General features: G+C 41.4%; 1 protein-coding gene across 1 annotated transcript in view; it reads right to left on the bottom strand.

The window, feature by feature from the left end:
* Window positions 1–5,195: 5,195 nt before the first annotated feature.
* Ttn (titin) overlaps window positions 5,196–16,860 on the bottom strand; it is a 285,277-nt gene continuing 273,612 nt past the window's right edge. Inside the window, 8 exon segments of the mRNA XM_048345167.1 lie at window positions 5,196–6,514; window positions 6,651–6,953; window positions 7,430–7,583; window positions 7,672–8,363; window positions 9,091–9,247; window positions 9,525–15,136; window positions 15,274–15,867; window positions 16,538–16,843. Coding sequence (XP_048201124.1) covers window positions 6,216–6,514; window positions 6,651–6,953; window positions 7,430–7,583; window positions 7,672–8,363; window positions 9,091–9,247; window positions 9,525–15,136; window positions 15,274–15,867; window positions 16,538–16,843 — 8,117 coding nt within the window. The 3' untranslated portion in view covers window positions 5,196–6,215.

Genomic DNA, 16,860 nt, shown 5'->3' with positions numbered 1-16,860 from the left:
CAAATGAAAGCATAAATTATATTTACCTTACTTGTATTGATTGACCATTCCTTACCTTGACTAGTCAAAAGGTGATCCTTAATTTATTTTAATGGGAGCACACTTTAACTTCATAAGGTCTAGGTTGATTCTGACCAATTATTTATATAGCAGAAAATCTGGAGATGGGACTCAGTCATCAGTACTTTTTGAAAACTTCTTCAGTAATTCCAATGACTAGCGAAAGTTGAGAGGTACTGAGCTAGATGGAAAGTCTCACTCCTGATGTATTTTTTTTTTTTTTTTGGCCAGTCCTGGGCCTTGGACTCAGGGCCTGAGCACTGTCCCTGGCTTCTTCCCGCTCAAGGCTAGCACTCTGCCACTTGAGCCACAGCGCCGCTTCTGGCCGTTTTCTGTATATGTGGTGCTGGGGAATCGAACCTAGGGCCTCGTGTATCCGAGGCAGGCACTCTTGCCACTAGGCTATATCCCCAGCCCCACTCCTGATGTATTTAAGAAGAGGTAATATATGTGTGTGTGTGCACACATGCAAATGTGTGAGAAAGATCTATATCCTGAATATGTATCTATCTCTTTAAACTTTGGGTCATAATCCAACAGGCTGAAAAACCAAGACACTTGTCTTGGTCCTTATTATCACAGACTCACTAGCATCTGCTTCTCTGACAGCTTACTAGAAATACAGTGTCATAGGCCTCATTCTATCAGCTGATCCTGATTCTGCATTTTCTCAAGGTGATTCCTTGATTCCAAGGTGATTAAAATTTAAGAAACCCATGGGGTAAGTATTAGTGTGGGTAAATCTATATTTTATCCACCCTGCTTTTTGCTTCTCTAGTTTTGTGTCTTTAGCAAGTTGTGATGTTTTCATGCAGTGTTGGAAAATGAAATGAGTACTCTGTCCTCACTAGATGGAGATTTCCTGACCTAGAGCAGGCATGAAGGAAATGACCACTATTACCACCTCTCCACTCTTCCTTGGGATAGGGAAAGAAAGCTAACAGTGGCACCAGGCTGAAGGCAGCCTTCAACCTTTTTCCTCAACTGCTTGTGTTAAGGAGCAGTAAGAACAGCCCTTGCAAGGATACTTCCACACACATTACCTTTACTTTGAGAATTCTCTTTGAAATAGAAGAATCTTCCTTTTAGAAACTTACTCTTCCTAAACTCACACTAAAATGGAATCCTGCAGATTCTCTGTCATGTCTTATCAGGCCCTCACCACATAAGAAACCTTTGCTACCATGGTGGCAGTCCTAAATATTTCAGGACTCAGCTGGCTTTACTTTGTCTCAGTGGAACATTATTCTTTTCATAGTATTTACTTTGAAGGACACTGTCCTTTCATGACACACTGGGTTAGGGAAGCTACCCTATTTCCTGGGTCTCTGAGAAGGTGGAAATGAAGGGCTTCTTTGCAGAGATTGTAATGAAGACATTTTGCATTTGACCCTTCCTGGGAACAACAATTTCTAAACAACAGACTCTTTTCCCCTCCTGTAGGTTTGTTGTTTGTTGTTATGAAGTGGTAGCAAGCCAGCACTGGCTCCAGGTCTATAGCTAACCCTCTATGTTATTCAAAGACAATAGTTCTCAGTATCCTCTGTTTTCTGCTATCCTGGTGGATACCTCCATCAGAGGCCTCATTCTCTTCTTAGTGTTAGGGCGGCTTAGTTTCTTGTCTGGCCTTGGTGTGACGGGCTGTTGGTGTCTCTTCTCTCCAGCTACTTTGAGTTGTTCTGAGCAGAGAGTTGGGAGGCGAGGAGGGACACTTGGTGTCTTGTGGATGTAGGAAGCTTCTTAGCAGGTTGTAGAGTAAGGAGTACTGTGTGCTTCACCTGACCAAAATCTTGAAGCTGATTCTTAGGGGTCTCAGAGCTGGCAACTGCCAACCAAAAGCTGCTTTCATTCATGTGCCATAATTGCAGTGAAGAATTCTCCCTGTATTTCTTCCTGAGGTGGTATAGTGCCAGTTTCCTCAACATCCCTGGAGACTTCCCTTTTAATTCAAGGAATTTGTACATATTTCATCCCTAGCCAAAACTGTTTATTCCTGAGAATCTGGTTGGTTCAGGAGTTCCTGATTTAGGAGGAGGCTTTATACAATATGTTTTAGCTGAGCCCTTCTGGCTGCAGAAGGAAAGGAATTGGAAGACCAGATTCCTTATAGGAGTTACAAAAGGAGTTTGTCACTACTTTCTTTTAGGACAAACTGCATAGAAATTTCTCCCAGGCATACACATTCTAAGGAAAAGTTTGAGAAGTTCTGACCTGGAGTCTGATCTGTGGATCCGTCTGTATCCAAAGTCCTTCTGTTTATCCAGCAGGCACTATTTTCTCCCAGTACAAGGAAGCTAGTCTTTTTCTGTTTGGGATAGAGTAAGTGAAATTACACATTACTTTATTGTGCTGGAACATAGTCATAAAACATTCCTAGTGGATCAGTCACCATGGAAACTTATTTAAGCTGTTACCTTACTGGCTATTTAACTACCTTCTTACTTCTACACTATTCATCTGTATGATCATTTACTGTTGGATAAAGATAAAACCACCATTTATAAAACCAGATCCTGTAAAAATGTGTTGTCCTATGTCCATCATATCTAATGTTACAGATTGAATTATGTTCTTTCTCCAAAGATACGTTGAAGTGTCAGCATTTCTCTGGTAGCACCTTCACAGATATAATTAAAGTGAGGATAAGACAGTTCCTAACCCTATTTAGCTAGTGTCTTTTTAGACAGTCTTGCACAACAGGGAATTCTCATGAATATAGAGACAGAAAGGAAAGAGGCTTGGGACAGAACCCTGACAAGCCTCAGAAGGAACAAATGTAGAGAACAGAATTAATTTGTTTTGTACATGCCATCTTGTCAGTAATACTTGGTTCCATCTGCCGTACCAAACTACTACATGTAGTGAGCATCAGTGTGACCTGTGTTAGCTAAGACCATCTCTGGTCTCTAACTTCTGTATTCTGCATAGTAAGTGGTACCTGTGTTTATTATATATCATGCTAAGCACTTCTATGAGTTTTATGTGTACTAACTTGTTCAATTCCCACAATTCTGTGAATGCTATTTTCTCCAGTTTATGGATGAGGACATAATACAGTAGAGTTCAGTTACATGCTGGAGGTCATACTAGTTAGCAAATAGGCCCTAGATTTGACCTCAGCATTCTGATGACTAGATACTCTTTCAGTACAGATGAGTAATTGCCACATTGTTCTGCTTAGCATGGATTGGTTGGAATGAAATTGGGAAACAAGCACATTGGCTTGCAGCTCTCTGCCACCCCCTGTTGATGGGATGAGAAGAGCTTATCTGACTTTGAAATGATGCAAAGGTGCTGCTGATGGACCACTCTTGGGAGTTCAAGTTCTACCCTCCTTGTGGAATACCTGCTCTGGAAAGAGTTCCTGCATTCTAGCTGGAGTGCCTCTGACTAATCAGGATTCTTCCTGTTAAAATTGTATCAGATACAAATGCATGTGGCTTTCAGAGGTGGTGGGCTTAAGCTCAAGTATGAAAGGCAACCAGCACATGCCTCCCTAATGCCACAGGTTGCTGTCCTTATTCTCAGGATCTTGGGGCCTGGGATCTGCAGCTTTGGGAAAGGTGAAGTGCTGTCATCATTAGCAAGGACGGTGTGTGTCAGCAATCATTAGGACTTATGAAGACTTAACATTAATAGTCAAGGCCAGAACCATCCTCAGGCAACAGCCTTATTAGACCTGCCTTTCATTTTTAAGTAAGAATATTTTACATGTTAATGTGAAATGATGCCATGAATGCTTTTGGCTTGGCCCAGACGCCTCAGGATCTATGTACCTCCACTTTCCCCACTGCTTCTTGAGTTTTGGATGTTTAGTTGCCTGAGTTGGCAGAGAATTGCCATAACAGGTGAGTTTTGTCACCTCCTCACTTGGAGATCACCTGAGAATTTATTTCCTTTCTCTGTCACAGATTCATCCTTCATCACGCTGTAGCCATGACTGGCTGGTGGGTACAAAAGAGCACTCCTCCACCCCCTGTGTACCTAGAGGGAAGCATCTTTGGTAGAACTGGTGCTCCTTTTAAGATGAGGTTGGGTCCCTGTTGACACCCTTCTTAATTTTCCTTCCCTGCCCTGCTTTTATGTCACTTCTCTTCCCTGAGAGCAATCCCTTAAAGAATTAGTATCTTTATTATTGAATATCTACTTCAGGAGAAAGGTTCACCTGCTGGGCAGGATACTTTACTGCTGATTAGAGCAGCTAACCATCCATTATATATGATTATAAGAATATAGGTCTGCTTTTAGGCTAGAAAACATATACTGAATAAATAAATGGACAATGCATTTGCTTCAGCTTTAGCTTCTTGAAGTTATATTGAGATCATTGTAGGCATATAATCGACTGTAGGTTTGCAGCTACTATGTTAGCTAATTGAAATGGACCAGTATGTTTTTTTTAATAGCAGAAGGTATTTTATTAATTGGTAGTTAACTCGTTTTATTAAAATGTATTTAAACTGCACTGTTTAAAAGTCTTTAATTCTGGGTCTGGAATAGGCAATATGAATTCATCTTCAAACTGATTTTCTCTTTACCATACTTGACAGGATGCATAGCATCTTATGCATCTTACTCATTGTTCCTTGTGGTGTCTAGCACAAAATACTGTGCATTGTAGATGTTTAGTATCTGTGATGGGTAATGATTGGCCTCCATAAAACTATTTTTTGGTAAGTTTAGAAAACAACCTTTTTTTTTTTTTTGGCCAGTCCTGGGCTTTGGACTCAGGGCCTGAGCACCATCCCTGGCTTCTTCCCGCTCAAGGCTAGCACTCTGCCACCTGAGCCTCAGCGCCCCTTCTGGCCGTTTTCCATATATGTGGTGCTGGGGAATTGAACCGAGAGCTTCATGTGTAGGAGGCAAGCACTCTTGCCACTAGGCCATATTCCCAGCCCCCGAAAACAAACTTTTGAGAATAAATTTGTCCATAATTTTATCTAGGCTATTCAAACAAAATGTCTTGGATGCTGAGTACATTCAGCACAGTAACTTGGATGTTTCCTTTAAAAAATGTATTAACATGTTCTAGTTTAAACTTGTGTTGCTCTAGCTTACCTATGATCATTTATGTGATGCTTGGCTGTGCATACATCTCTCACACCTGAATCGCACAGAAAACGACCAACCACACATTTTGAGGTGCAGATAGCATGCTTTATTTTGTTGTTTTCATCTCAAGGAGATCCAACAATTAGAACTAACAATTGAAATTATACTTGCATGAAAAGAACTATGTCAAATTGATATGCTTGGGCAGTTGGTAATATTGTTTTAATTTAACTACAGCTTCATTTTGTTGTTGAACTTGTATTTTGCTGTGGCTCATAGCTTAGTTGCCCAGCTTGTCAGGTGTAATTTAAATTTAGAGCTACCACACAAAGGCATTGGCTGCACCGGGGACCTCCAGGAGTTGACACTGCTCAGGCATAGGAACACTTGGCTAGCTTGGTTAAATGAGGGGATGGCCAGGAGATGGTACTTTTCCAAGCTACCCAGGCACTCTTTATGTCAGAGACAGTGTGAAATGAGCGAACAAAGTGTTGGCCGTTACACTTTGCTCTGGTAATATTTAAGTCATGATAATTTTAAGTGTGACATCATCAGAGAAAATGTAAGACGTTAAAGTGGTGCTTACAGGAGGGTAAATGCAAACATCACCAATGCCTTACATTTCTGATTTGATAGGTAATGTTGCACATATTATGTGACATGCGCAGTATCATCATCTTTTAGGTGGACAATACATCTTCAATGGGGAATTTCTCAACCCATTGAGGCATACTTAGACATCAACAGTATGTTGAGGCACAAGGATTGATTGAGTGTTGAGCAGGGTATTCGTTCCACAAGAAACTTTCTCCTACCAACGGTTAGTTTCAAATGTTACAGTGTAAAATGTCATAAAATAAATGGTACAAAACTTTATAACCGTTGATCCGGCTATATACAGTATGTACATGTCATTAATGAATGTATAATATTCTTAGGTCAACAATTATGAAAAGATTGAACTGTGTACCTTTGAATTTCGACTCATTTAGATGGATATAAAACTACTTCTTAAAAAATATTTACAGATCAGAAAGATTAGTCCATGTGAATCATTTGTGAAAAGTTAAGAATGAGAATAGAGCTTAAGAGCCCAGGCCCCCTTAAATAGAGCGAATATTTATATTCACAGTAGCAGAATCAGATCCAAATTCATTCCCTAAGCTTAGGGTATAAAGTCCACCATCTTGTTTCTGTACATCCATGATGATTAGGGTTGTCAGGTCCTCTGTGTTTTCAATGTGGAATCTCCCTTGTTGTTCTTGGTTTTGAATTTTTCTTCCACCACAGGACCATGTTATTTCTGGAGTAGGCTCTCCCGTAAAAGCACAGGCTACTGTTAGAACTTTGCCTTCATCAATGCTGATATCAGAGGGAAGAGCTTCAATTTTAGGTGGAATTCCTTTATGGAACAACAACAAAAAAGTTTTAGGATCACTAAAAATGATAATGATTTCTGTGTCTACTGAATTGTATGTATTAAAGATGACACCGCGCTACTTGGCTTGTCTACCTCTACCAGTAATTTTATTGCTCACCTCTTCCGCCTGCTTTAAGCATTCTACTAGTTGAGCTTTCCAGTTGTGTCATACTAGATTTTCCCATAAAACTGCTGGAACTCATTTCTACAAAAGACTCTTGCATGGAGGACATGCTTTGGGCAGACATGCTTGCAAATTTCATTTCAGTCATGCTGCTAGCGCTGCTGCTGCTGAAACTGCTGAAGGAGGCCTCTTGTTTAGAGGCAGACATTTGGACTGACTGAGACGAGAAGCTTCCTTGCAAGCTTGTGTCACCACTTGTCCTCAATACTACCTCTCTGGAAGGTTCTTCAACCAGAGCTGTGGAGCATAGCAGATACACAAAAACCATCAATGACATCTGGTTAATTGATGACAGCAGACAGTGACTTACACAGAAACGTAATCCAAACAATTTGCTGTTGAAGCATAAGCAAATACATATATACATACATTTGTCAAGAGCTAGCTCAATTCTCCAAGAAATGAAATCCTTATATTTCTATCATTACATTACATGCAGGTGCTAGAAATACTAGGAAAAAATGATTAGTCATAGACAAAATAATCGACATATTGTACATTCAGGAGGTAAGTGTTTCAGGGCAGTTGGCAACTATACTTTGAAATTTAATGTATCCAAGTTTTTATTTAGCTATAAAGAATCTGAAATCACACAGGTTGCCTCTTGCTCTTTCATATATAGAATTTAAAATGGCTTCTCAAGACTTTTCTGTGCTCACAACACAGGCAAGAAAGCCTCAAACAAATGAGGAAAATGGGAAAGATATACTTACGAAGGACTGTTAAGGAAGCAGTAGCTGAACATTGGCCATGGAAATTTTTGGCCTTAATTGTATACTTCCCACTATCACTTACTGATGCATTTCGGATTTCAAGAGTATATATACTTCGAGAGCGACTTACACTGATATTTGAAGAAACAGAAATCTAAGAGGAAAGGGGGAAAATATTTGTTATTCAGCAGATGACAAGGTATTTTAGATTTTCTTCACTAATAGGTCACAATCTTACTTACTGGTAGGTTGTTCTTAAACCACTCAATTTCAGGGGATGGCTCCCCAGTGATTTCACAAGAAAAGAGAACATTTTGGCCTTCATTAACATTTTGAGATCTGGGCTGTGAGATGAAGGTTGGAGCATCTGACAGTTCTTTGCTGAGGGTCAGGTCGTAATGACATTTGATGATCCCCTCACTGGTCTTCCCTATGCAGGTGAGGACTCCTTCATCTCTGCGACTGGCTTGCTTGATGGTGAGGGTCTGATCACTGCCTGAAACACCATATCTGTACTCCTCAGAGTTAGTAAGCTCAATGCCATTCAGCATCCATTTCACATCAGTGGCACCAGCAATACTGGCTCTTAAAGTCACTCTCTGACCATCTGTTATGCTCATTTGAGTGGAAGATGCTTTAATCTCAGCTTGAGTTCTAACTTCTTCTGATGCCTGTGATGTTTTGCTGATTTCCTCATGGACAATCGATTTTTCTAGGGAGGTTGCTGCTGATTTCTTCATCTCTTCAGAAATCAGAAGCTTTAAGGCTTCCTCCTTGATGGCTAGTTTTTCTTGAGATTTCATCTCTGATACTTTGATTTCTTCAGAAGATAGAGTTTTTTGAGAAATTTCCTCTTGGACAGCTGCCTTCTTCTGTGATGTAATTTCGGAAGTTTTTTGTGTTGATGCTTTCTGTGCCTCAGTGTCTTTCACGGCTGAAAAAGAAAATTTTGTTAAGCCAGACATAATTGTAAGGTGATTCCCCCTACCCTTTAATCTTGTACATTCTGCATGTACATAATATAGAGACTTAAAAAATATGTTGACTTCTCTATGCCCTGTAGTTCATGCCAGTTTTGCCTCAGTTCCAAACTTGGTAAACTGTTCTGCATGACCTTTGAGGTCAGTGTAGATTCCTTAAACGGAACTACCTGAAGATGATTTTTTTTATGGCCTAAGGAAAGCATTTGAAAAGAACAGTCAAAGGATACAGGAGATATGTGAAAAGAGTTTGGGATAACTGAAATATTATCTTTTAGAAGACTGTGATGAAAGCAAACTAACTTTAACTGGGGAATTGATATAGGGCTTTCATTAGCTTTGTTTTGCTTTGGAATATAGCCAGAGTAAAGGTTTATGGGAGCAGTGCCATTTTGTTTACTTACTTGCCTTTAATCTTTAATATCTCTGGGAACAGAATAAAGTTTTTGTGGAACTCATGTAATACCACATATAATTACACCTGCTTTTAGTACTAATATGAGTGTATATTAACTTCAAATATGTATGTTTTTACATTTGTGTGTAAATGTTATTTATTCTGAAGTTAGAAAAAAGGTTATTTAAAAACTTTCTTGTATACATGTAAGGGAGGGATGTTCAAAAATATTTCCTTGATATCATTTTCTGACAAGTTCTGGTGAAGAAAAATATCCCACTTACCTTGTATTGTTAACTTGCAGCTAGAGGACACAGATCCAGCTGAATTTGTAACTGTACAAGTGTAAAGTCCACTGTCAGAAGTTTCGGTCTTAAGAATTTCTAATATAAATCCTCCTTTGTCTTCAGAGAGTTTATATTTACTTCCTTGTGCAATAGCCTGTGGAAAGCAAGTGAATGAGGTGAGGGTTTTTGTTGTTTTGTTTTTTGCTTTTTTTTTTTTTTTTTTTTTGGTGCCAGAACTGAGGCTTGAACTCAGGGCCTTGTGCTCTCACTTGGCTTTATTGCTCAAGGCTGGCACTCTACCACTTGAGCCATAATTCACTTATGACTTTTTGGTGGTTAATTGGAGATAAGAGTCCCACAGACTGTCTACCCAGGCTGGCTTTGAGATAAGATTCTCATATCTCAGCCTCTAACAATTAAGAACTGATTACCTTTCCATCCTTTGTCCAGATGATAGTTGGCTGGGGTTCTCCAGTTGCTTTAACTATAAATTTAGCAACACTGTTTGAAGAAACTGTTGTATCTTGCAGCCCAGTAACAATTACTGGTTTTGAGGAAACTGGCTCAGGAGCTTTTGGTTCAGTTTTCTTGCTTTCTGTTGGCTCAGCGGTTTTCGGGGCTGATTTCTTGGTTTCTGATCTGCTTGATATCTGTTCATGGATACTCTTGAAAGCTTGTCCAATAAACTGGAAGCTAGTTTTGGAAGTTCCACCTTCTCCAGAAATCTCACAAACATATTCTCCACAATCAGATTCTGTGAGGTTATGAATTTTGAGCTCGTAGGTACCATCTGCTGAGTAATGAAACTGGAAATGCCCATTTTCCTTGAGTTTCTGGCCATCTTTATACCAGGCGACCTCTTTTGCGCATAACACACTGCTTTCAACAGCACAGGTGAGTTTTGCAATGTCTTTAAAAGCTTCTGCTTTCAGGTGCCGACTTATCTTTGGTGGCGCAGAAACCGGGAGCTGCTGAATTTTCTCAGTGGGCTTTGCCTCTGTGGGTGACAAAGCTTTTGGATGAGAACTAACTGGTTCTGGAGATTTCACTCTTTTTGGAGACTTAACTGCTTCTGGAGATTTTACCCGAGGCTCTGGTGATTTGACTCTTGGTGGTGAGGCCACAGCCTTTTCAGTAACCCGAGCCTTTTGAACAGTCAAAGTAAATTGTGCTTCCTGTGTCCCTTCACTGTTTTCTACCACCACACTATAGCTGCCCTCATCAGAAGCCTGCACTGCTGAGATCTCAAAGGTGGATTTGTATTTTGTGGTGGTCACCTGGTGGCGGGCAGAAGTGCTTATCACTTGTCCTCCCCTCAGCCAGGTCACAGTTGGTACTGGTTCGCCATCTGTGTCACAAGAAAACCTGGCAGATTCACCTTCATAGACAGTTATGGACCGTGGCTTCGTTAAAATTCTTGCTGCCAGTGTTGTCTTGATCTTTCTGGTAGCAGATTTTTCTTCTAGTGACTTTTCTTCTAAAGCCGTGCTTTTCATTTCTGCAGCCGCATAGTGTTCATAGGATGCTAACGTTTCTCTGGTCTCTGTCATCTGTGATTTCACTTCCCTGACAGAAGAAGATGCTTCCATCTCAGATGTTTTCTTGAATGATGAAACCGCGTATGCCTCTGTCTTTGTCAGCTCAGGGAAAACAGATCTGGGGGCCTCTTCGTCTCTACGCTGGGATGCGTAGGTGGTATAAGCCCCTCCTGTCACATCCAGGGTTGCATAGTCAGAAGCTTCACCTTTGTAGTTGGTGCACACGGCACGGTAGGTTCCACTGTCCTCAGCCTGACAATCGAGAATTTCCAGGGTCAGGACTCCGCTTGTGTTGGTGTAATGAATTTTACTGCTTTCTTGGAGTTCCACACCATTGTGGTACCATTTAACCTCAGCAGTTGGCTTAGACTGGACATTTAAGATGAAGCGTGTATTTTGGCCACAGGGCACTCGGTGGGAGCGCATTCTCAGGGTGATTCTAGGGGCGTGGTCCAGTGTGAAAGGCTGTTGACTCAAAACCTCATACTTCCTTTCTGATGTCTTCTGAGTCTTTAAAGCAGCTTTCATGGACTCATATCTGGAAAAGATGTCAAATCTTGCAGACCTCTCAAATCTCGAGAGTGATCTCTCACTAGACACAGGGCTGGGGGAGCGTGGACGAGTTCTCTCTGGAGTAGGGGACCTTCTTTCCAAGTCATCTTCATATTCCTCAGCCGGTTGTGGGCGTGAGCGGATTAGTTCAGACACTGGCCTCATTAATTCAATATAAGTTGGAGACAGGGAGCGACGTCGTCTCAGTAGTCGAGACACAGATGAGGAAGATTCTCTTTTAGACCGTCTTGCAATTTCGTATTCTTCCTCTATTTCTGTTATTTCTGTCACTTGTCTCTGCCTCTTTGATTTCTTTTTAGACTTTTCTTCCTTTGACAAGTGGTCAAGCTCACTTCTGTATTCTGAGAGACGCTGAGTGGTTGTCAGTGGCCGGAGGAGTTCTTCATCCTCCTTCTCAGCCATGATCCTCTCCCGTTGTTTGGCCTGTCTGTATGTGGCTCGGGCATGCCGTTCTCGCAGCTCTGCATATCTTGTACTTGTTTCTTCCTTTGTAGGAATGTGATAGGTTGAATATCTGAAATCTTTTCTTGTTTCCTCCACCTTCATGTGAGCTTGTGGTGAAGAATAACGTAGGCTAGAAAGCTCAAACCGTGGAGGGCTTCTGCTTGGAGGTGAAGCTGAAAAGCCTAACTCAAGCTCTTCTTCCAGGCGCAGCCTCTCTTCCTCTGTTCTTTTCATGGCCAAGTAGTCATCAATGGGGAGGAGCAATTCCTCATCTGAGATGTCACCTAGAGAACGTCTCCTAGGTCTGTAGTAGTAAAAGTCATAATCAGGAGAAGGCGTACGTCGGCGGGCTGGTCTCACCATTTCAAGATCATCTTGGGACAGTTTGGGAATCCTCCATTTGGGTCTGTATTGATCTGTAATGCGTGGAAGGGGCATCACATAAAACTGCTCCCATCTTGAAAGGCGGATGCGCTTGGGTCGCTTCTGCACAACTCTGTCAAGTTTCCCAGGCATTTCATATTGATCACGTATCCTTTTGTACCACTTCATGTCAGACATAGGTATGAACTGTTTGATACGCTGGTCTTCTTCTACCACAGTCTGTTTGTACTTGCGTGGCTCTGGTACTTCATAAGGCATACGGAATTTTCTCTCCTCCTTCTTTTCTTCTGTCTGAAGTCGGTATTCTCCTTTCACAGTCTTAGTGCTGACAGCTGGTTTGTAAAGGATGGCAGCTTCTCTTAGAGCCTCTTGTGCTACCTGAGTGAGTGGCACAGTTTCAGTGCCAGAAAGAATTTCAGCCATTCGTAGTGTCTTGTCAATCTGTTTCTTTATGTGCAGCTCCCGTTCCTCCTTGCTCTGGAACTCTTGTTTGACGTATCTCAAGCGTTCCACTTGTAAGTGAGCCTGGCAGCTGGTGGATCCAGCTGTGTTTGTGGCAGTGACTCGGTAATAGCCTGTGTCTCCAGGCAGAGTATCCCTGATGTGCAAGGCATAATAATCCAAGCCTTCATGGACAATTTCAATGTGAGGACCAAGGGAGAGTGGCTGGCCATCTTTTTCCCATTTTAATGTTGGTGGGGGGATACCAGATACTCTGATCTCAAAGCAGATGCTCTGGCCTTCTTGGCATTCTGCATTTGCCAGTAGCCGTTTGAACATGGGTCTTAGGGTGGTATCTGCTGGAGGTGGGTGTAGGGTTACAGTCAGCTTTGCTTTGCAGCTGTCTTCACCATATTTGTTTCTTGCCACAACAGTATACTCGGCATCATCATCTGTTGTTACATTGTTAATTGTTAGTTGATAAAGACCCTTGTCAGATTCAAATGTGTACTTCTTGTCATCATCACCTGGTTTGATTTTCTGACCTGATTTATACCATGTTACACGAGGCTCTGGGTGGACAGTTATAGTTACTCCGAAGCGAACATTTTCACCTACATAAGCTGTCTTGTTGTAAAGAGGAAGGGTAAATTCTGGTGGTCTTTCAAGGAGTCTCATTGTGTCTGTTCTGCGCTTGATTTTCTTCATGGCTCTACGGCAATAATAGTCATAAACTTCTCTCACATTTTTAACAAACAGCTCTGCATAAGAGCTGTCCTCACCATAGTCATTGACTACTTTGCATCTGTAGGTACCGTCATCAAACTTGGTGATGTCTTTGATGTACATGGTAGCCATTCCATCTTCATAGGTCATTTCATATTTCTCATTGTTCTCCAATTGTCTGACACCAAAGTACCAGGTCACTTGGGTAGACTGATCATAATTTTCAATTTTGCATACATATTTGGCACTTCCTCCTTCTTCACCAACTGCATGCATTATCTGCCCAGAAACAGGACCAATTTCAATGGATGCTACTTTAACTTTAGCAACACTCACTCCCCTCTGAGATCGAATGGCACCACCACAGGAGATCCTGGCTGCAGACACAACCATGTTGAGGTCTTTCTTGATCAAGGTATGGTAGTAACGCCGGTGCTTCAATGTTCTGATGACTTTAGTACTGACTCTTTCAATCTTTTGCTTCAGCCATGGGTGCTTGAGTGCCTCAGAGGCTGTCATGCGAGACTTTCTCTCTTTCACTAATAGCCTATCAACAAAATCCATGGCTTCAAGGCTAATTTCTTTGAAGGCTTCTTCATCAAAAGTATATTCAGCATTCATGATATTCTCAATCATTTGTTGGTTAGTTTCAGCCAAGAATGGGTTGATACCACTCAGCAGCACATACACCAGTGTACCAAGGGACCACATATCTGTGGCTGTGCTGACAACATCGTGCTGGTGGACTTCAGGTGCATAGTACTCAGGGGCTGTGAAAAGAAGCCTGAAGTTGTCCCCTGGCTTCAGCTGACGGGCTTGACCAAATTCTATTATCTTAATTGTGGAACTCTTTCTTGTTTGGTAAATGATATTTTCTGGCCTAATGTCAAAGTGTCCAATATTCTGACTGTGTAAAAACTCAAGTGCTTCACAGACTTGATGGACATAGCTTACAATTTCTCTTTCATTAAGCTCAAAAGCACTGGTGTTAATGCATTCAAATATGTCCAGTCCTGATATGAACTCAAAGATCATGACTAATTCTTCCATGCTTTCAAATGATTCATGGAGATATAAGATGTTTCTATGTCTAGCGACGTTTAGAATGGAAATCTCCTTCTTTACCAAAACCTGATCAGTTCCTTTGACTTTCACAAATTTGGCCATGAATGTCTTCTTTGAGGATGTTTCAACACAACGGTGGACAATTCCAAACTCACCACGGCCGAGATCTTCAGCAATCATATATTTCTCATAGAGTTCTTTGGTTTTAGAGTGTGAGGCTTTCGTTGTGGAAACTTCCCTGGTTTCATCCACCTCTTCATCATAATTCATAGCTCGAGCTTTGTCTTCTTTGGTTACAGTTGGTTCAGAAGGCTCAGAAGGCTTGCTCAGGCCAAACTTGTTTTCTGCTATTACACGGAACTGATAGCTTGTTTTCCCAAATAAATTGATGACAGTGTAACGTGTTTCTCGGGCCTGTCCTACACGGAGCCATCTTTCTGCAGTAGTTGCACATTTCTCAACAATGTAGTTGGTGATTTTGCTGCCACCATCCGAAGCCGGCTCTGTCCATGTTAGATTGACAGAGTCTCGTGAGACATCACTGACTTTGACCCCCCTAGGTGGGTCAGGAACATCAGCCACATCCAGTTCAACTGTCTTTTGATCAATTCCAAATCTGTTTTTAGCACAGACCACATAGAAGCCTGCATCTTTTCTCTCCACTCCATTGGGGAAAACAAGTGATGTGAAAGATCGTGTGACAATTACTTGGTAGTGGCCATTATTGTCAATGAGATCTTGTCCCTTCTGCCAGGTGATCACAGGATCTGGTTTGCCACTGAAAGGAATCTTGATACTGATCACTTCACCTCGGAGGGCGTGGACTGCTCCCATGCCTTCAAGAGTTTTAGGCAAGTGTATCTTAGCTGGAACTGTATCAGAATAAAAGAAAAAAGAATATGATTGATTTAGTGATACCTAATAATACCCATTTAAGTGTAACATATTTCCTCAAAGATTAATGAGCAGTCATCTGAGACAAAACTTATGTTCTCTGATTTGCTTTTACCTTCCACTTCCAAGGAGGCCGTGCCAGAAACAGATCCCCCTTGGTTAGTAGCTCTGACTTGGTAAACGGTGGCATCATCATCGGTGACACTTGCAATGATGAGCTGGTGGTAGCCACCCTTAAATTCTTGAATCCTGTACTTCAGTCCATCAGCAATGATTTCTTTGCCTTGTCTGTACCATTTCACAACAGGTTTTGGATGGCCAGTCACTTTGCAGACCAAGGTAGCATTGCTTTGGTATCTCACATTTAGATTTCTCAGTTCCTCTTTAAAGTGCGGTGCCTGAACTGGGACATCGGATTTGGGAGTGACAGGTTCTGATATTTCACTCCATTCACTTTCTCCTCCTAGGTTTTCACATTTCACACGGAACTCATATTCAAGATCTTCAATAAGGTTTTGTACTGAGAAGACTGTTTCTCGAATTTCTTCTGTTGTCACAGCAATCCATTTATTCTGCTTCTTCTCACGCTTCTCAAGGTAGTAATTTCTAATCTTTGCCCCTCCATCACTGGCAGGTGGTTTCCAAGCCACAACACAAGAATCTTTTGTGATAGCCGTAATAGTTGGTTTACCAGGAGCACATGGCTTTTCTATTTAAAAAAAAAAAGAAAGAACAACACCACAAAAGCTGAGTAATGAGGTGAAATAGGCAGCTTTACTAAAAGCTTGTTTTTCCCTTATGGCGCTTGGAATCAAACCCAGGATCTTTTACATGCTAGACAAGTACTGTATCACTGAACTACATTTAGTCCTTAAAATCTTCACATTTCTAAAGGAACAGAAGGAATATGAAGTTCTTTTAAAAGTAGCTACTCTACATAAATGAAAATGGTTACTTTATGCTAAGAAACTTGGATAAAACCCCCCAAAAAGTAGGAGGTGAGGGGCTGGGAATAGGGCTTAGTGGTAAAGTGCTCGCCTTGCATGCCTGAAGCCCTGTGTTCGATTCCTCAGTACCACATAAACAGAAAAAGCTGGAAGTGACACTGTGGCTCAAGTGGTAGAGTAGCCTTGAGAAAAAAGAAGCCAGGGACAGTGCTCAGGCCCTGAGTCCAAGCCCCATAACTGGCAAAAAAAAAAAAAAAAAAAAAAAAAGGAGGAGGTGAGGAATATTTCTCCTTTTAGATAAGTAAAGTTAAAGTTAGAAAAAGCACTGTACTTTATTTGAGCCTCATCTCATTTCCTAGAAATCTCTACTGTTGGGATTGAATGTAAACACAGATTTTTTTTGACATGAGATAGAAATCAGGCTATACTTACCAAATGGACTTTTAATGATCACAATTGAGGAGACTTCTAGAGGCTCACTGATGCCGAAGGTGTTCTGAGCTGAAACTCGGAAATAATAGCCTGCATTTTCTGTAAGGTTCACAATTCTACAGGTGGTCACTGAAATGGCTGAAGACACCAATTGCCATTCAGCCCCTTCCTTGGCCTCACATTTCTCTACCACATAATTTGTGATCCAGGAGCCACCATCATCAGCAGGGGGTTTCCAGCTGATCACAACAGAGTTCTTTAGTAGGGCTTCAATCACAATTGGTCCTGTTGGTTTATCTGGTTTATCTGTTGGGAGACAATAC

The sequence above is a fragment of the Perognathus longimembris genome, chromosome 4 (genome assembly GCF_023159225.1).
Source record: "Perognathus longimembris pacificus isolate PPM17 chromosome 4, ASM2315922v1, whole genome shotgun sequence".
NCBI classification, from domain to species: domain Eukaryota; kingdom Metazoa; phylum Chordata; class Mammalia; order Rodentia; family Heteromyidae; genus Perognathus; species Perognathus longimembris.
This window is presented reverse-complemented; position numbering and strand designations above follow the sequence as displayed.